Raw genomic sequence first — 20700 nt, 5'->3', positions numbered from 1 at the left:
GATATATATTGTATATCGAGATATATTTTTTGCTCCATATCGCCCAGCCCTACTCTGTGTAGCAAAAGCTGCTCTATGTGAAATCACACACCTGAGGGAATTTACCGCTGATTAGAGAACTGGCTTTTAGAGCTTTAATCGGGCCTTAAAAGTTAGGCCGACAGGACCCGAGCCCGACAAGTACATTTTGATTGACAGCGTTTTTAAAGCCCGAACCCGTTTACAGCCCGACATTATTCAAATGTGCGCACGCACAAAGCTCTTTTGCCTTTTGTCAACAATGAGCAATTTATTCATGTTTTAACATAATTTACTCATAACTAACATAGACTAGACCACTTGGAAGTTAATAAAGAAATAAAATAAGTCCTGTGTCACATCGTAACATCTCAGCATTCTAGACATAGGCTCATTTAACCTATAAATAGACCAACGCACCAATAAAAACGAGTCATTTAAAAAAAATTAAATTAAGATAAATTTTAAATTAAGATGGGTATTTGGCAATAACGAAATTAAGATAAAGGCTCCGCCGGATTTGCTTTATTTAATAAAAGAATAATGCCAACATTAGCGTAAATACTCTGTCAACATTATGCATTTAAGACTCGATGAATATTTAGTTATCATTTGAAAAACCTTTACTCACAGAGATTAGGCTAGGTCTACATGTTTTTGTGGAGGAACATGATTGAATCCACTGTAGATGTCTTCAGCGCGTTCCTGCGCTCACTGATGGTGCGTCGTTATTCACTCATTATTCTCATTATAAACACGGTCAAAACTTTTCCACACCTCAGAGTTTGCTTTAGTTGCTGGTTCAACCAAAACGTAATCACCAGAGGCAAGCCTCCGTTACACCTGCTCAGCATTCATTTTCGTATCTTTCTCGCGCTAATCGAAACACATCACATGACCGCTCGTTTACCTCCCAAACCGGAGCGCAAGCCCGAGCCCGGCCCGAGCCCGCGTAAGATGATAGAAATTAAGCCCGAACCCGACCGAACCCGTCGGGTCCCGACGGGTCCCGTCGGGTTCGGCAAAGATCTTCAGCTCTACCGGCTTTACTGACGAGATGCGCATTAATGATCGGCCGATCGTGATTGGAGCACCCCTAATATCACCTGAATGTATTTTAGATTTTGTATCTTATGTTAAGTTGAGATGGTTTATATAATGTAAATTTTATGGATGATACTGAACTTTTTTGCCATGTAAATAGCCATAATGCTAACATGGCATAAAAAACTTAATAAACAAACAAACAAACAGCCTTGTAGGGTTTATGATGTTGCTATATTATGGCAATATAGTAGTAAATGTAAATATGTAAATATAACTTTACACAGTTTACACTGTAAAAAAAACCAAAAAACTTTTATCTTAAATTTACATGAAATGTCCATATACAGTTTTTCAGCATATCTAGTGAGGGAACTTACTGTTAACCAATTTTCCCATAGCATTTTTACAGTCTTTTACCGTTAAAATCACTTTAATTTCACAGTGTAGTAAGTAGTTTTTTTTTTCCCACATTAAAATCATATTTAGTTAATCATATAACTATGTTCATCATTATATTTGAAACAACATTAAACTAAACTGAATGATGGCATTGCTTATTTAATTTAATTAATTAATTCATGACTTTTATAACATTAACACTCTTATTTCCCTGTTGTGGAGCTGCTTTGAAACACTAAGTATTGTATAAAGTGCTATGTAAATAAGTGACTTGAAAGTGTCTCACAGTAACAAACGTTTCTGAAAAAGAGCGGCCAAGTGGAAATGAATTTTTACAGTAATCACCATTATGACACAAATGCTGCTGACGATCATCTACCAAGCTGAAACTAGGACTTTCAGGGTAGTTCTGCTGATCAACCATCTAGACTGGCTTGGACCAGCTAATGGCCATAAATGAAAAACCCTGGTTGTAGCTAGATTGTTCAGTAGTGAAGAATAGCCTTCTCGATCTAATAACACATTCACCTCATTTTATCACATGCTAGCATTACACATAAACCCTTGAGAAGCTCTGCTGCCACTGAAAAGGGAGCTGTGAGATGTGTTATATGCTGAAAGGTTTACTGATCCATTGGGGAGCTAGTCAGTAATATCATGCTGTACTGAGATGTCTGGATTGATCTGGCATAGTTGGGCTTCTGAAGAAGATATGTCCACTCTTCCCCAGTTCAGGCAGTAGCAGAACCTGAATCATTTTGTTAGACCAGTGTTCGGATGTCCATCAGACCACATCCATTAACTGTAATGGTTAGAGAAAGTGCTCCTGTGTCTGGATGTGGTCAAAATCACGTCTCTTCATTCTCACGCTTTAAAGATCTTTGCCCAAACAGGTGTTTTCCTGCCTGGGTTACATTCCTTTAGGAGCTTACAAAAACAGTAATGTGAGTAAGCCGATGGAAATTCAGTCTACAGACCATTTTATTCCATTTGATAATTCAGCCACTCACTGTGTGTCTAATTTAACTTCTAGTTTTTCAATATTGGCTGCAGCGAAGCACTTATCTGAGCTTTGTGGATTTCATTTTCTTTCATTTCTATCATTTTAAATCTCTCCATTACTTTTCCCTCATGAGAAGGCTTGAAATGATTTCTAGGGCTTCCAGGGTGTTTGTTGTCCTGAAGGCGATTGCTTCTGTCCATCAGTCTTTCTGGCATCTCATTGATTCCTGGAAGTCATGAATATGTAGAAGAGGCTGCTGAGAAGGAGATGGGAGGAGTTATTCATGTTTGACATTGAGATTGTGCTGAAATGGCTCTGGAATCATTTTCTTTCGCCACCAAGATTGGTAATTCATTATTACTATTGGGAATGCAGAAGGACTTTCTGTCCTTTTGACATTGCATGGTTTTAGGGTTGTGGTTGTGTCTGTGAACACTTCACCTCAGTGTTATTTTAGTTTCATATTCAGTTTCATTTCATTTTACATTTTGAATTGGCTCTCATTTTTATGTTTCCAATTTAATTTTAGTTTAAGTCACTTTTATGTGTTCATGGTTGGTTTCTAGGTGTTGCTTATTAAGGTCAATGGCTAAATCAGCTCATTTTATTTAAACTGTCAATTTATTTGACAATACTTTAAGTAAATAAATGCAATTTATAATTTATTAAATTATAATTTATTTTCTGAAGTCAAAAATATATTTGTTAAGATTGCCGTATTCTTATATTATTATTTCTTTAAAAAAAAAAAAGCAGTTTTATATATTATAAACATTTTTCTGCCAATTCAGGTATATGTTGCAACCAAAACAATTATTCGATTAAAAATTCACAATAAAACCTAATTTGGTCACTTTCTGTGATTCTCCACGGCATATATGAAGATGTATGCAAGCAAAAAATAATTAATGAATGAATAAGGGGCCGTTCACATATTGCGTCTAAAAACGCTTGAAAACCTCAAAAGCTACTCAAAGAAATCACACCAATCATGTTTAGAGAAGTATGCATGTGGAGCACCATTCAAAGCAATGTCATTTGCCCATTGAAATATGCTAATTGCTTTTGTACAACTGCTGTTAAAGCAAATATTATAGCTGCACCACAGACGAGAATGTCTTTCATAAGCTGGAAATCAGACGTCTAAATCTTTTCTGCTGTCAAAAATTATCATCTTATGAGATGGTGTCATAAAAGACAAGGCAGACATTATTGTATTAGTTCCCAAAAATCAAAAATCTGATCCAGATCACAAATTACTCGAGATAGAAATGGAAAAGTGACATCTTTCAGCCACTGCAGTGTTCTGCTTGGGTTGTGATTTCTTCCTAATTTTTGTTAGACTGAGACCCATTTTGTCTGGTTACTGCCTAGATAAAGAAAAGGGCCCAAATATTCCAGTTGTTTAAAGAGGGAGCTCAGTCATGTAAACTCTCATTCACACAGCATAGAAATGTTCAAAGGGGAGTCAAATGAGCCTTATTTTGAGTTGACTTCTATTTCTTATTGTGTGTTGGTGTTGGTCAGTGGCTTGGCAGCAGTTTGACTTTTCCAGCAGATTTTAGCAAGCACGGCTGGTTTTTAAAGGCATTGCAAGGGTAAATTACAATCTTTATTCTCTTTAATTAAACGTACCCTGTGTGGTCTTGGATATTTTCACATTTTCAGTTTGGTTTCATTTAGACTGACACCTCCCACACTGAGAGTCAGAAATGTGCTAAAAATGTGGATGTTATGCTCATATGATAAAAAAAAAATGGAAAGAAACCACAAGATTTCCAACTGTGGTGAGCTCACAATCCAAGAGTTCATCTCTAACGATGACTGTGTGGAAATTGATACAGGGTGTACACAGGTCCTTAAATGTGGTAAAATGTATTTTTATTATTATGTGAGGTGGAAGTAATATAATATATATGGTATGCACCCTACTGGTCAAAAATTTGGAATATTTTTTTATTTTTTTATGCTCTCTGAGGCTACAATTATTTTATCAAAAACAACAGTAAAAACTGTAATATTTTGTAATATAGTAAAAATTTTGGAGTTTAAAAGAACTGTTTTCTTAAAAAAAAAAAAAAAAAAAATATATATATATATATATATATATATATATATATATATATATATATATATATATATATACACACACACACACACACACATATATATATATATATATATATATATATATATATATATATATATATATATACATAATAATAATGTGTATTTTGCTAAAAAACGTCATTAATCTTTTGATCACTGTGTTCATGCTGAATAAAAGTATTAATTTCTTTAAAAAAAAGTTCTACTACAGACTTTTGAGTGGTTTGCAAATCAAGAAAATTAAGCAACAAAAACTTGTTTTCAACATTGATAATATGTAATAAATTTACTTGGGCTCAGAACAGCATGCTGGAGTGATTTCTGACGGATCATGTGACACTGAAGACTGGAGTAATGATGCTGAAAATTCAGCTTTGCCATCTCAGGAATAAATTACATTTTGAAATGCATTCAAATAGAAAAAGTTCTGTTAAATTATAGTATTATTTCACAATATCACTATGAAGACTTACATATAGCAAGACAATACAGTAAGTCATGCATGTTTGAAACCATAAGAGAGTGGGTAAATGGTGACAACAAACAAATACATATAAATTCAGATAAAATCAGTTCTGCAGAAAGTGAGACAAATTTAGTCATAAATGGTCATTTTTGCCACAGTGTTTTAGGCAGACAGTATGCTATATTAGGCTGATATACTACTTATTAAATAACTGAAAACAACAACAACAAAAAACAAGCAGTGCTGTCAAGACAGTCATCTCCTAGAATGGAATAATATACGTGTGTGTGTGTTTTGTGTGCCAATTATTTGTCCATACTGTGTGCACTGCCCATATGTTCATTTCTCTCAATCCTTTTTTCTCTTTGCTGATGAATATGTGTTCCTCCACCTCCCATGAACATTTATTAGCATCTTCTCATGTTGCTTCCCTCAATCAGTGGCTGGTTTTCTCCCATCGGAGCAGGAAGCCTCCTCCCCCTCACTTTAACTGCCCCTGCCCATGGGACTTCATAAATATCATTTCATCCAGTGGAGCCGCTGACATGGAGCAAAGGGCTGCCATAAATCATTCATCCTTAGCCCTGGCTCCCTGTTTAGGAATTCACACCACAAGATCTTTACTATGCAGGTTTGGAGCAGTTCATGATCTAAATACTCCCCCACGTTTCTTTAAGAGAGAGAGAGAGAGAATGTAATAGTGCAGTAGTTTCTATGAATTTTTCTGTGTGCATTTCCTATATTTTATGTGTACCTTTGGTCTTTTTACCGGAAAACCCTTGATTTTTGTCTGACCATGCTTATTTCTTTTTACTTAGCTTAATATTTTAGTTTGTGTGTTTTTGTGGCTACACTTCTGTGGCAAAAATGTAAAATATATTTGATATGAAATCTCTCTCGCTGCCTCAAAAGCACTGTTTTCAAAGATTTCCTTTCATTATTTATTCACAGTCTCTTAAGTCTTTAGGATTCAAATATTCCCCTAGACAGTTTTATACTATTGGTCTAGAATATCTTAAACATTAATCTATTTTATTTAACCTTTTTTTCCCCCACAGAAATGCTTTTATTGGCACCTTTTTTAAGGGAAGGTTTTCTGTGCTTTTGAAATTACCTTTTTTTTAAATAGAAGAAAATTTTATGTCTGTGTGATGTAAATTTAAATATTTTCTTATTGTATCAAATTTCAGAGCTGTATTAATTTTGTAGTATGTACACATGGAATGCACAGATGTCCTATACATTCGCCACTATGTGCAATAGATAACCAGAACATGTGTAATGCGGATCCCACAATGCAATACACTCAGCTCTCATTTTGACACTGATGATGACGTTTCTCCTTGAATACTACCATTTTGACACAAAATTGGATAAAAAATGAAAAAGAATTGTATTTATTTCTGAAATGATAACAGGAAGCAATACAGTGAATTTAATATGCTTTGATTGAGGCTATGTGGTGAAAATGTATTGCTCTACTGCATTCTTTTACACATATTATTTAAAAAATAAAACTTGGAATTGTACTTTGTTGTGCAAGTCTTCTATTTCAATCATATTCAGACCATTCCTGTTTATTAGTGCAGTGTATTACTAAGGTATTGCTGTTTATTATCAATGTCATTTTCATGTTTTCGTTGTAGGGTTAGGAAACCAGAAGTACTATTAACTATTCTGAAGCTCGGTGGAATGCTGAGATGAATTCTGGGTAGTATTTTTTTATGCGCCCGTCTTAGGTCTGCAGATATACAAAACAGTAATTCTGAACGGCAGAAACAGAAGGAAACCTATTTTTAACATAAAAGATAATTCAGTCACAATTTGCATGATCCCATAAGAGATTTGTTTGACGTTATTGTCTCTCTTTGAGAAACACAGAAAGCCTGAAAGCATTTTGAATTGGCTTATAGATGAATGGTTGTTTCTCTCTCTCTCTGCATTGAATAATGCAAGTACATCCTATTTGAATAGTGTCTTAGCATGAATGTTTTCTCAGCAGAGACCATTGCTGACATTTCCACACAATTCTGGTACAGAGCTCCATGAGATCTGACTGCAAGGATTTGCTTCGGAGGCATTGTCAGTTGTCTTTGTACAAATTGGTGTCAGTCTTAGCAGTTTATTTTGCCCAGCAGACAGAGTCTCTCTGTGAAGAGCATTAGTGCTGCTGTCTGCTCTGCGTGGAACAGGGCCTGCTGTTTTCTTCACTGATTTACAGCAGCCTTGTTTTGTCAAAGACATACAGTCTTAATCCACTACCAGAGGAGTGTTCTGACTTAAAGGGATAGTTCGACCAGAAACAATAATTCTGTCAGTATTTACTCTCCCTCATGTTACTCTGAATCTATATGATTTTAGTTTTCTTCTGTTGGCCAAAAAGGAGATCTTATGCAGAATGCTCACACTGAAAGTGAATGGGGACGAATCAATCAATCAATCAATCAATCAGTCAATCAGTCAATCAATCAATTTGTGAATCAAGGTTTATTTAGAGTACTTTTTTTAAACAACCATGATTTTCCAATGTGCTGTACAAGCATAATCCTAGTAAAAAAAACAAAAACACATAACAAAAATAATCAATAACATTAACCAAATACAATGAACCGGCTCTCAAACTGAGTTAAATGCCAGAGGTTAAAAATAAGTTTTAAGACTGGATTTAAAAACAGCAAGTGTCTGGGCCAGCCTAACATTTAGAGGCAAGTTATTCCAAAGCTTTGATGTTGCAACAGCAAAAGCCTGCTCACCCCTGCTTTTCAGTTTTGTTCGAGGTACAACCTGAAGTAAGTGGTCAGTGGACCTAAGTGCTCTCAATGGATCGTACAGCTGTATTAAATCAGAAATGTAACTTGGTGCCAGTCCATTTAATGACTTAAAAACTAAAACGAAATCCTTAAAAACAATTCTAAAACGAACAGGAAGCCAATTAAGAGAATCTGATATCGGTGTAATTTGTTTGCACTTGCTCGTCGCTGTTAACAGATGAGCAGCAACATTTTTTACCATCTGTAAATGATTGAGGGAGGCCTGATTAATACCTATATTAATACCGGAAGTAGATATAATGAAAATAAAATAGGACCAAAAATGGAACCCTGTGGGACACCACACGAGAGGGACGCAGAGGATGAAATAAAATCCCCAAGACGGACTGAAAAACGTCTGTCAGATGAATAAGATCTAAACCACTCCAACACAGTTCCCCTAACTCCAGCGCAATTCTCCAACTGAGAAATCAGGACCGTTATGGTCTACATTGTCAAATGCAGCTGTCAGTCACGAGTCAGTTGCTAGTAACAGGTTATTATAAACTTTCAACAGGGCAGTTTCTGTGATGTGGATTACTTTAAAACCAGACTGAAATACTTCATGCAAATGCATTGTTGACTTTGTGTAAAATTGTGTAAAAACAACCTTCGCTAATATTTTGGAAAGGAACAGAAGTTTTGAGATGATCAAGAATCGAGGTATCCAAATTTGATTTCTTAATTGATGGTTCCACTATTGCATGTTTCAAATTTAGAGGTACAACTCCAGAGGCAAGACTACTATTTATGATTTCCTGAATTTTAGGTCCAAGGGTTCCAAAAAAATTTTTTTTTTTTTTTAATTGAGAAGGCATAATATCTATGCAGAAGGCAGATGGTTTCATTTTAGCTAAGATGTCTCTCAAAAAAGAAAGAGACACAGGCTCAAACTGGTTAGAAACAGCACATAACGGTAATAGATGAGTCAACAGAAGAAAGGTAAATTTAACAGCAACAGTCTTGAAACTAAGTTTAATGACATAAACCCCCCATAAAGTGGTTCATGCTACTCATGCATTATATTCAGTTTTATTTTATCATCATTGAGATATTATTATAGTTTTTATTAATAATTTGTATTAGTTTTTATATTTTCTGTTTTTATTAAAATGTTTGAGTAATTTTGTTTATTTATATATATATATATATATATATATATATATATATATATATATATATATATATATATATATATATATATATATATATATATATATATATATGCATGCTTTTATACATAAAGAAATGTGCTCCAAAGCTTTAGTGCCAATAGTTTTAAAGTACTTTATTTTTACAATTGTAAATTAAATATTTGTATATTTTTGTAACTTAGTTCTTATTTTCAAAAGATTGATATGTATTTGATTGATTATCTTCTTGTAATTCTTCTGAAATGGGATAGAAAGTCTACATTATCAGACCTCCTTGTTCATGAATAATGGCTGTGTTTATTTCAGCTTTATTTGGCCTGAAATTGTGCCTGAGAGAGTCCATAAAGAGGGCTAAATTGACTTTAAATGATATGTATTGGACAGTTAATTAATACGGCTAACTGACTGTGCGAGGGAACCATCATGCTGTTTGGCTCTCCGCTGTACACAGATGCTGCCTCAGGAACTGACGGCCCCACACAGTCATGTTTTTATTGATTGTTTCTCACACCCTTTGCCCTATAACAGTTTTCAGAGACCGCAATAAACAATTAGCATGTATCCGTTCTGCTTAAAGCCTCAACATACACCTCTCAGCCTGTGATTTACCCAGGGGATGATGTTGATGAACGAAGGCACCCCTCAATCGCTGAATGTCCCCCATCCCACCCCGCCGTGCCGTCATAGAGGGCGGAGAGACGGGTATAATCAGTCAGAGCTTCCACTCCCCCCATCAGTGACTATCCCACCCATGTATGGAGAATGAAGATAAATGCTGCTGTGGATGGGGACCAGGCTGCTCTTTTATGAGCTCCTGGAACCCTCCAGTACCTCCTCATGGGCCTGACTAATGTCATATCTCATTACTTATCTTAATTTATTTCACGGCTCTCTGGATATGATGCTGATTGGTCTGTTACAGCGTTCTGTATTCAGGTATTTTTGAATAACTGTAACCAACTTATTTTAACATAACAGCGGATGCGACCATTTTTTAATTTAAAACTCAGGTCTTTTAGTATTAAGGTTTCCTAGTTTCCTAGCTTACTATTGTGTAGTGTAACTTTACTAAACAATAGGAATTGTGATTTAAGCATGGTGGACAGCAAAACTTACACTGAAAGAGGGATGTTTATCTTGGGAACTGAATTTTATAGACTTTTTAAGAGCTAAGTCTTTTGACTTGGGCCGGTAAGAAGCAACCCAAAAACACCCTGGAAAACAAGCTGGCATTGTAGCTAATTTTGAACCACTCACAAAATGTAAAAGTCTAGTTAATAACAACATTTCCTGTTGTTTATTGTTTACTTTTAGTGCCGTTTTTATGCTAAAAAGGTTAATTCTGCATTATCGATGCAGTGAATGAATTGTCTGTCCAGACGATTCAAGTGAATAAAGTGATCCTGATTCTGTGAACTGAATCTTCGGCAAATCAGATTCTCAGTTCAAGTTTCAGAGATAATCACAAATTGAATTATGCTAAGTTGCAGTTTTAAGACATGTTCACACGATTGTTCAGCATGAAAATTATGTCCAAAGCAAATTGTCAGTTCAGATGATTCATTGGATCAAGTGATTCTGTGCTTTTGTGATTCTAGATCTTAGATTGAGGTCTTTCAGCAATAGTCTCCAGATCCAATCCAACACACTATTACTGTACTCTTTGTGCTTGGGTGCCACGTGTTTTTTTTTTTTTCTATAGCTGTTTCTTTTCATCTGAACACAATGCACAGCCTCTTCAGGACGTGTCTTTGTTGAAGGGATTCTGCCTGGTTGTCAGTATGAATGTAGAATAACAATGTACCTTGAACCTTTGGTAAAAGAAAGTGTTTCGTTTGTATCCAGAGTCTTTGTGTACTCTGAGAACATTTGAGTGAATGTGTGTGTGGTGTGGAGGGGGGCGTCAGACATGCATGAGTGATGTCAGAGAGTTTTGGACAGAGCCTGTATGTATTCGCTCAGCCTGTAACTCCTCCCCTGCCACCACTACACGCGTCTGGACAATGTCAGATCCACTGTGAATGTTCTTTGTTCCAGCGGCCACCAGATCTGTGTTTTGGCCCCTCCGGCGATCCTGGTAATATCTCAATTATTACTCGTCCCACACGGCCTCAGCGTCTTACTCCCGCACTTGCAGTCACACTTCACAGCGGATAATTACAATGTTTTACCTTTTTTATTCTTCTACACACTTTCCTCCAATTAATTTAGAATTGCAGTTCAGAATTTTGCGATTAATTTGGAAAAGCTCTATACAAATTCAATGTTGCTAAGTTGCAGTTTTGAGGCCTGATCACACCAACACAGCTTTCAATTTCAGATGCAGTCTGATTCTAATGCAAAGCCCACAATTTGTCAGCTTGCAAACACTAGCATTTCTTAGAGGATATGCAAATTTAGGTTTTAGTCGTTGACATGTTTTACATTGTTAGCTTTGCTGGCATTCTTCTGCTCCCGGCAATTTGCATTTGTGTTCCCTCATTGAAAAGGAAATGGAAAGTGTGTGTTTATTTTGCCATAGAAGTGCAAGTGATTCAGTTCTTTGAGAAGAGCACGAATGATCCGCATACACGCCCAATACCTCAACAGGAAGCAATCAGTTCCACACCATAAGATTTAACCCCTGCTGCTTTGTCATTCGAAAATGAGATGCAAATAAGAGTGCTTTGAGAATTCAGGACCAGGAGTCACAAAAGGCAACAGACCCAGAAGGATGACCTACAGACTAAAAGATCTCTCTACTGGGAGCAACAAGCTCTGTTGGAGGTGCCACACATTGACACATTCCATTGATGCATCAGTTGTGGTGTTCTGCTGGTCGGTGATGCTTAGGGACAGCTTATTTCTCACTGTTGGCACAGGCACTTCTAAACTGGCATTCAGGTGTCTTTACACAGACTGTTTAATGCTGCTTCAAGGTGGCAAATTAATTTAATTCAATTTAAATGAATGAGATAGACTGAATAGTCAAGGAAAAAGCAGCCATGAAAAAGGGGCCAAAAAGCATCTCCAGATTCACCTCATGATCTTGGTTGAAAGAAGGAACGGTGTGCTGAGATGTAAATGTAGACAAAAGGTGCCGACTTGGAAAATGTAAAATATAGGGAAGCATTTTCAATTATCCATGTTTACATCTATGTTATTTCATAGTTTTAATAGCTTCACTATTATTATGAAATGTGCAACAATTTGAATAAATAATTAGTAGGAATATCGAACCTTTTGACTGGTAGTGTACTATTTAATTGTAATTATTAATTTATTTTGTCTCTGAGGTCCACTTATATGTAGACATGTTAAGTCAAATATAAATTCTCACCAAAATACCATGATAACAAATGATCATATCCTTCTCTTAGACTCTGAAACATTCTGTTTTTGCTGTCGGACATTTAAGACCACTGTTATGATTAACTAGTAGGTGAAACAAATCTTTAGAAAATCAAACCTAGAAACAAAGAACATTTTTTTTTCCCCCTTATAGTGTGTACATATTTCCAAATATGAACTTTTTTTAGCTGGCAAAATTAGTCCATGGCTGTCATTTCTCACAGGTATGGGTGGACACCCCTGTACGCACTTGACATAAGTCAACATGAAGTCATAATTTACCTTATTTACTCTCTTAATACATGTTCCTTACTTTCCATGATTCATCGTTGTGTGCTATTCCAAAGAAAAACAACGTTTGTTTTCCGAATCATTTATCAAATTATTGTTTAGCCTCAGAAACAGCTTACCTTTTTGGCTGACATCAACAGAGTCTTCTTGTTTTTCAACTAAATCAAGTCCTGACCTGCATTTATGGTCATTGAATGCTTTAGTCTGAAAAACATAACAATTACAGATTAAGAAAAATGGGTTGGAAACCTATTTTTCGAACATTTGTTCCAAAGTGTTTTCAAGTGGGACAGTGTGCACTCAGTGACACGTGGTATGATGTATTAACTGGCTGATCGGAGCAGAGCTAAAGTGATCCGATCCGGAACTACGACAGGATGTATGGCTCCCGCTGACAGAAATGAAGACATCTAGCGGAGGTTTGCTCTGTGTAGACATGTTTATTTTGCTCTTTTGTGAGCTGAGAATCTCAGAGGAACTCTAGGACAAGGCTGTTATCCGTCTCCATCATCATTGTTTAGAAAGCAGGACACTTTTCACTAGCTTTGATACATAGCTCTGTTAACTGCAGTGTACAAAGAACAAGATAATATGATTTAAAGGGATAGCATGTTGTTCCAAACCTGTGTGCATTTCTTTCTTCTGCTGAGATTTATACATGATGATTTGAAGAATGTTGGTCACCAAACAGTTTCAGTTCCTACTGACTTTCACTGTATGTCCTAAATGCAAAGTGAATTAATGTGGGTCAGTGTGAACTGAAACTTGTGGTTTGGTTACCAACACACTGTAAACCCAAATTAGTAAGCAGAACTCAAAAAATTTGATGTAACTCGTTGCCTCAAATTTTTTAAGTTAATGAACTTAAAAATTTAATTTAAAAAAAAATTAAATATCTATATTACATACTACATAAACCTTTTAATTTCAGTTAAATTAAAACATGTTATGAAATTAACTGAAATAGTTTTAGTTACAGTGACTTAAAATTTAGCTTTCACATACTCAAGACATTTAGTTAAAAACACTTAAAAAAAAATTTTCACAAAGAGCCACTTTTAAGTTGAATGAACTCATTATTTATTAGTATCTTTGTCTTTGTGTTTTAAGTACAAGTTACTCAAACCTTTTAAAACACAAGACTCAAAATCATATGAATCAAAACTAATTTTTTTGATGTAACTCGTTGCCTCAAATATTTTAAGTTCAACAAACTTAAACAGTTTAAAATTACAGTGTGCTGAGTTCTTGTCCTTTCCTATTTAACACTTCATTTAAAAGACAGAAAAAAGGTGCACTATGATAAAACCTGAAAAACTGATTAAGACCACATCTCTGACATTACAAATTCACAAACCTGCATGAACTTTTACAAAAACATGAACCATTTAAAACTAAATTACATGCATTGTTACCAAGTACTACCCAGCTGTACTTAACAATTGTAAAGAACAAGAGCTGTTTTAAAATCACAAATAACATTTAGAAATGAAAACTGCACATTAATAAATGCACACTGTGCACATTTTGGGGGAAAAAAGTGCAAAAACCTTTCAACCATTATTTTCACAAATTGTTTTTACATTGAACTACTGAGGAACTGCCAGGCCTTAGTAATTTTTCCAATACATTTCTACATACACATCAAGTCATTTTTGAGACTCTGTAACTTGGGTGACAGTTTACCCTCATCAAGACCAAGCAAAATCTTTTGAATGAATTCAAAAGTGTTGGTCAGTCCCCTGGGATAGTTGAGGTGTAGTGCATAGATTAGTCCAAACATTACCAGGAAGGCATCAGCAAATCTGGAGAGGCTGCCCACAATCTCACTTTCGATGACAACAGAGATTTTCACAGGCTGGAAGTGAACTGGACTTGTGTCATTATCTTTGATGACTGTGAGGAGGGCCACTGCAACATCTAAAAGCTCTGGCTCATCAGATGTGTCCTGTAAAATAAAATGGATATTAAAGCAAAAACAGAATATCTGTCAAGCCAGCCAAGCTAACAGTAAACAAACGTTGCAAGAGATTGATACTATGCAACAAAAAAAAAAGCGTAAAAAATAATCTAGAACTAAAACTATTTTACAGTGGGGTCAAAGAAAACAAATCGCACAAACTATTTGGTTGGAAAGACTGAACAAGAGTAAGCATGTATGTATTTATAAGAACTGTTTAGTGTGGTAATGTGATATTTCTTTTTTTAAATACTCACCATGCAGGTCCTTAAAAACCCAGAGACGTCCTCACGTAGATACACAGGAAGCGCATGAAGAACAGTGACACGTTTGGTGTGTATGTCATGAAACTCCTATAATGATAAAAACAGAACTGTACATAACTAAACTGTAAATTCTAAACAATACAATCAGATATGCAAATACAAAAAAAAAAAAAAAGGACAAGTTGTAGTGTTCAAAGCTGATTTGAATCATCAACATTTTCTAATGTTTTCAAACTTTAATATTTTAATTAAGTTTTAGCCTACAAAATGTACAACAATATTTTTACCTGGTCATCATGGATTCTTAGGATTTCAGTTAAAGTATCTGATGTCTTCCCGGTTCTGGATGCTTTCTGTCTGAACAGGGTCATCAGTCTAGGAAGATGTCGGTCAAGCTCAGAGTAGAATGTGTTGGGCAGGTTCTCGTTTGTAATCCGTTGGAACTCTGCATACACCTACATTTTAAAACAATGAAAGACAGAGAACACAGCCATGTTCATTATGTGAACCTGGTTAATCTACTACCCCCTCACAGAAAACAGCCCCTGAATGTGGTACATGTTATCAAGAAAGCAATAACAGGACAAACAGTGTTACCCCACATTACCTCAGATTCCATTTTGAGTGCAGGCCAGAGTTCCATGAGCTCTTTTACTGGTGGGCATGTCTTCACTATGGTCTGTCGCCGCAGAGCAAAGGTGGTTTGCATCATCTTTTTTATAAGTGGTAAGTTCTTCTCAGCTTTCTTCATTTCATCAACAATTTTCTGTCTCAACTGTTCAAGAGTTGAGGGATTTTCTCCTTGGGGAAAGTTGGGCAAAAAGTTTACTTCTGCTCGTTTGGGTCTTTTAATATTTGAATGTGAAGATTCATTGTCAGGATTCATTGCAATCCTTTTTCCAGCATTTACAGTGATCTCTGGACATCCAGCCCTTCTCATCTTGCTCCTATAGTTCCCCATCTTAAATTTGAGGCTATTTTTCCACCCATTCCAGCCAGTCTGAGATCCTGCTTCTTTCAAGCAAGGATGTTTTACCACAAGAGCCTCAGCTACCATTGCTATCTCCTTATCACTGGGATAAGCCTTGTAGCCATACATCACAGATGCTAGCTTTTCTAAAATGTCATGTTTTATGTCTCTAGTTAACTGAAGTTGCTTGTTGTTCTTCTCAAATTCGGCATTACCTTCCCGAAGTCTCAGTTCAACGTCAAAAGAAAATGTGGGAATTGGAAAAATATGTGAAGGCCATCTTCTCCCACGTTCTGAGGATGATACACTTGACATTGTTTCTGTTGATGCAACAGAGCTGGAATCTTGCTCAAATGACACATGCACAACAGCTTTCTGTGGCAACTCATCAATGTCAGAGAGGGAAGTAAGTTTTCCATCAAAGTCAGGGTCTTCATATTTTAAACTGAAGTCAAGGTCTATTTCCAGCTGTTCTTTTATAACAGCAATCAGTGCATCAACAGAGGCTGGTCGTGAACTAAGTTTTAATTTTCTAGCCCGGTCTGGCTCAACAACACGAAGGATCATGGCTTGTGGAGATAAAGCTGCCATTATGCTGATGGAAATCAAAAGATTGGCATGTATAAATACTTATTAAAATACACAGATTATATACTGCACCGTAATAAAAATAGTAATTGATTCATGAAAAATACTCACCACTGGCTTGTTTTATTTGTATGAATCTCTTGGGTGTCAACAGAAGCGAGCCTTCTACCTCGTATGCAGAGAGAGGGACTGAATCGTTTAAGTCAGACCTTAGGTGGATTGACAGACTTGTCTGTGAAGGTGAGAGCTCATAGGATCCAAGATGTTCTGAAAACCAGGACTCACAATCAGAACAAAGGAATGAAATGGTGCTATTGACAAGGTAAATGTGTTCTACTCTGCAAAACCTAGGTAGTCCACCACTCTCTCCGACAGACAAAAACATTCCACAGACATAGTCTGTGCCATTGATGGTAACCTTTGATGTCTGGTATATTGTGTCACTAGTTGTTAGTCTTCTGATGTGTAGCTGAGCTACTTCTGGTAGAGCTGAAACCAGAACAGAGTCAACACTGGACGCTTGTGTTTCAGGGTTGAAAAATGAAGGGGCAGCAAGATGGTATGCCATCATGTGTTGGTGTCTGACTGCCATTGTCTTCAAAATATTTTTGAAGTTTTGAGCGTCATGCACCACTCGTTTAAAAAAACGGTGTTTGGCCTCAAATCGCATTGTCCAAACATGCACCAGGGGCCCAAAGCACTTGATCATGGTGGGGTAATGCTCCACGTAGTGATGTTTAGGACGAAGGTTAAACTCTGGGAACGTTTGCAGAAGTACTTGCTTATGATCACTGATTTTGGACTGAAAATAGTCTAAGGTTTCATCAGTAAATGATGGGCATAATGCTAACTGCACTACCTCTTTCAGTTCCATCAAAACTGTCCATGCACCATCACCTTCTGGTACTACACTGCCTACAAGTAATGGAAGCAGTCGGAGCAGAGTAGCATTTTCATGTCCATTCCCTCCTATCGTTCCTCGAGACAAAAATGTTTTGGGAATTGGATGAGGTCTATCCACTTTATCAGTGTGCTGATATGGGAATGATGCAATCTTTTGGTTCAAATACTCTAAAGTGAAGTACTTCATCCGGATCATAGTCTTAATGCAGAGAGAAAGCTCCACAGGAACTATTCCTTCCAGAAGATCATGAAGTACATCTGGAGGAAAGCCTGTGATTGGATGAAAGTAATCCAGGGAGTCACGCAAGACACAACTAGCTTTAACACCAAAGTGGTTGGAGCAAGTGTCACTTTCCAGAAGGTTTTGTACATGAAGGTCATGGCTGTCTTTGGTTCTTTGAGAAAACTGCCTGGCTTCAGTTGCTTTAAACTGTTCTCTTGTGGCCAAGCAGAATCTGCAAACATAGCCTTCTTTAAATGACTCCACAAAGCCACTTAATCCATGGGCGGCTAGATTGTCAGCAGAAACACAAAAGATGGTACCTTTGACATTGCGACCAGCTCTTTCAATAAAGACACCATCCTGTTCAAGAATATGAACATCACGTAATAATGGAGCAAGTACAGCTGCATACCCATGCTTATGGATGTCTGTCACTTTTGCAAGCAATGCTAGCTGTATATTGTGTAAAGTTGATCTGTGTTTTGGTGGCATATTGGCAAATGCCCAGTAAACAGCACAAAGTTTGTGAATTTTACGTGATGTGCCAAGTGGGTTGGCAATTTCAAGATCATCAATATATAGCTGGAGGGGTAAAATGAGATCACCGGTTGAAAATAATTCATTTTCAAGGAAATAAGAGCCATTGCAACATGATGCATATTGACCAGAATTGGTATTTGGATCAGTAATTATTTTTAGAATGTCTGTGTTCTTAAACAACTCCTGAATCATTCGAAGGATAGGAACATACATTATGGAATGTCCAAGTTGCTCCAGCTGATACTCAATTGGCATTACACATGGATAGTTGTGCTCAAAAAAGATTTTTCTGCGCTTCGATGTGGATAACTCTGCACAATTAGAAGTACTAGTAAATATAACATTAGAGTCCATAACTCCACTTACAACCTCATCCAGTGCAGATTCTGCCAAATTGCAACCATTTCTCTGCAATATATCTTGAATTTCCTTCTTGATCAAAGGCTGCGATAAGAAGCAGACCTGATTTAAATGCTCCACTATTTCCTGGGTAGCTGTGTTTGAGACATGGAGGATTGCCTGCATCTTTAGAAATAAGGAAGATAAATTCATTCTGAGATCTTGTTTTAGTTTGTCAGTGTCACACACACCATCATCCCCCAATGGATCCTCATCTATACCTGAAGGTTCTTCATTCAAATCACCATCAACTGCAGGAATACTGGGTTGAGCAACTTCACTGACAATGTCATTTTTAAAGTCTGACGAAACACTTGCTTGGTGTGATCTACTTTTATGAGAATTGAATGTAGAGTACACATTAGTGGTAAAGCTGCAATCCTTATATGGGCAAGCCACTGTTTCATGATTTCTTAAATGCCTTCTAAGATGGCAGAAGACAACAGATTCAGAAAAATGCTGCTGAAATGGGCATAAAGGGCATTTAAACAACAGAGACTGCTGACAGTGTTCTGCACTACTGCCAAATTGGTGAGTGTGACATCTTGCCAAATGAGTTCTAAGACTATTAAAAGTCTTAAATGTACACATGCAATAATTGTAGATGCATGGAAGGGGGCATACACTGGAAAAGTGGCTATGCTGCAGTCTGTAGTGCTTAAATATTTGCAGTCGTTCAGTAAAAGAAGCTGAACACAACTTACACTGCCAAATCATATTGAAGCCAACAACCTGAAAGAAAAACAAAATTAATGTTAGAAAGTGTATAGCTCCAAAAAAGAAAAAAGAAAAAAAACAGTTTAATTATCCGAGTACAATTCAACAAACAGGTTACATGACCATGACCAGAGAATACAGCTACCACTTGAGCTGCACGATTAATTGTTAAAAGATCTCGATTGAAACTGCAATATATATTCTGAAAGATCATAATTTACATGGCACAATTACGTTGTTACGCCAATAGGTGCCGACAAGTAACGTTAACCATTAAATATGAATTTTCACTGAATAATTTGTGAGAAATTTGAATTATTTATCCAGTAATGAAACATGTAAAAAGTTATGTTGATGTAACACCAAACATAAAGGGGACTACTATATAATAGACAGTTGCAGCTGTTAAATATTAAGCCGGAATGTGATAGTTGTGGGCCACAGTGTTTTATATGTCAAAAAAGATGTCATCAGTCAAAACTTGAACGCGTAACAGGTCTATATCATTTTACCATATTAGACTTAAAATATATGAAAGTGTTCAGAGGATTTCCAGGCACATTTCTGCAATGGCACGTGCTCTCCAACTCCCCAAATTGCGTATCAGTGGCACATCACCTCATTGGGAAAAGTATTTTTTCCAAGTTATATAGTGTTTTTGCACACCAGACAAAATTAGTAACTAATGTTTATTTTTAAATCGCGTGTCTAATGTCTTTAAATAAAACAAATGGAACGTTAGGCAAAGTTACATTGTCTCGTACGTTGTGCAAGCGGAAATATAGACTATGATCCGTTCGAAAATGATATAGAAGTTAACTAATGTGTAACATATGCTTCGCCCATTCGCCGTTCATTTTTTTTTCAGGCCCATTTCATCAGTTATTCCTTGCAGGACATCCATTACTTTTGGATGTAAATATACGTAACTGGTGAACGCTATTTAAAGTTTTTTCTAGACTAAACTGTTGCAACTGTTCACTAGATAAGCGCCTATTTAAAATGCATTTAACACTTACCGTGATAACTTCCGACAACTTGAAGCTGAGATCCTCCTCACTCACTGCAGTATTTTGTGGCGCCAAAGCAAACGTTATCCAAGCATTGCGCGCTCCCACAACGTCGTAAAAGTCTCACACTGACCTTGGAGCACGTTAGCCGCGTAAGCCAATAAAATAAACGACCCTTACGTCAACGGAAAAGTTTTTTAAACAAACATTTTTTTTACTGCATGTGATAAAGGCCCATTCTATATATAATACTGTATATATAATAGATATATAATATATAATATAATATTGTATTTTGTGCACACATTAAAACAGCTGTTCTGGTTAGTGTTAACGTTTGTGTATGTAAAATTTGTAATATTTATGTAATATTTTTCTTGCAAAATAATTTTTAAAGCTGAATTCATGAAGACACAAGCTTCATTAGTCAAAGGAAGTTTTTATTTTATTTTAACTTATTTATATGTATATAATTTAATTAAAGGTGACAAATTGCT

The 20700-nt window shown here is 36.2% G+C and overlaps 2 protein-coding genes across 16 annotated transcripts in view; one reads left to right on the top strand and one right to left on the bottom strand.

The window, feature by feature from the left end:
- The window catches only part of LOC128016545 (neogenin), a 150111-nt gene that overhangs the window by 13739 nt on the left and 115672 nt on the right, over positions 1 to 20700 (top strand). The gene's annotated exons all lie outside the window — the stretch shown is intronic.
- LOC128016547 (uncharacterized) lies at positions 13684 to 19004 on the bottom strand. Its single transcript, XM_052601145.1, has 5 exons — positions 16523 to 19004; positions 15461 to 16418; positions 15141 to 15308; positions 14845 to 14940; positions 13684 to 14575 (listed from the first exon to the last, which is right to left on the bottom strand). The coding sequence occupies exons 2-5, from the start codon at positions 16412 to 16414 to the stop codon at positions 14261 to 14263; spliced, it is 1533 nt and encodes a 510-aa protein (XP_052457105.1). The 5' UTR covers positions 16415 to 16418; positions 16523 to 19004; the 3' UTR covers positions 13684 to 14260.

Source organism: Carassius gibelio, chromosome A7 (genome assembly GCF_023724105.1).
Source record: "Carassius gibelio isolate Cgi1373 ecotype wild population from Czech Republic chromosome A7, carGib1.2-hapl.c, whole genome shotgun sequence".
NCBI classification, from domain to species: Eukaryota; Metazoa; Chordata; class Actinopteri; order Cypriniformes; family Cyprinidae; genus Carassius; species Carassius gibelio.
The sequence above is the reverse complement of the archived record's forward strand: the minus strand, read 5'-3'. Positions and strand labels throughout refer to the sequence as shown.

Bases quoted from the DNA above. Each gene is read 5' to 3' on its own strand.
- LOC128016547 (XM_052601145.1), bottom strand. From the start codon at position 16,414: ATGGCAGCTTTATCTCCACAAGCCATGATCCTTCGTGTTGTTGAGCCA. The intron at 15,309-15,460 runs GTAATGTGGGGT...TTTAAAATGTAG, and splicing joins CACTCAAAATGGAATCTGAG to GTGTATGCAGAGTTCCAACG. The intron at 14,576-14,844 runs GTGAGTATTTAA...TTTATTTTACAG, and splicing joins GGTTTTTAAGGACCTGCATG to GACACATCTGATGAGCCAGA.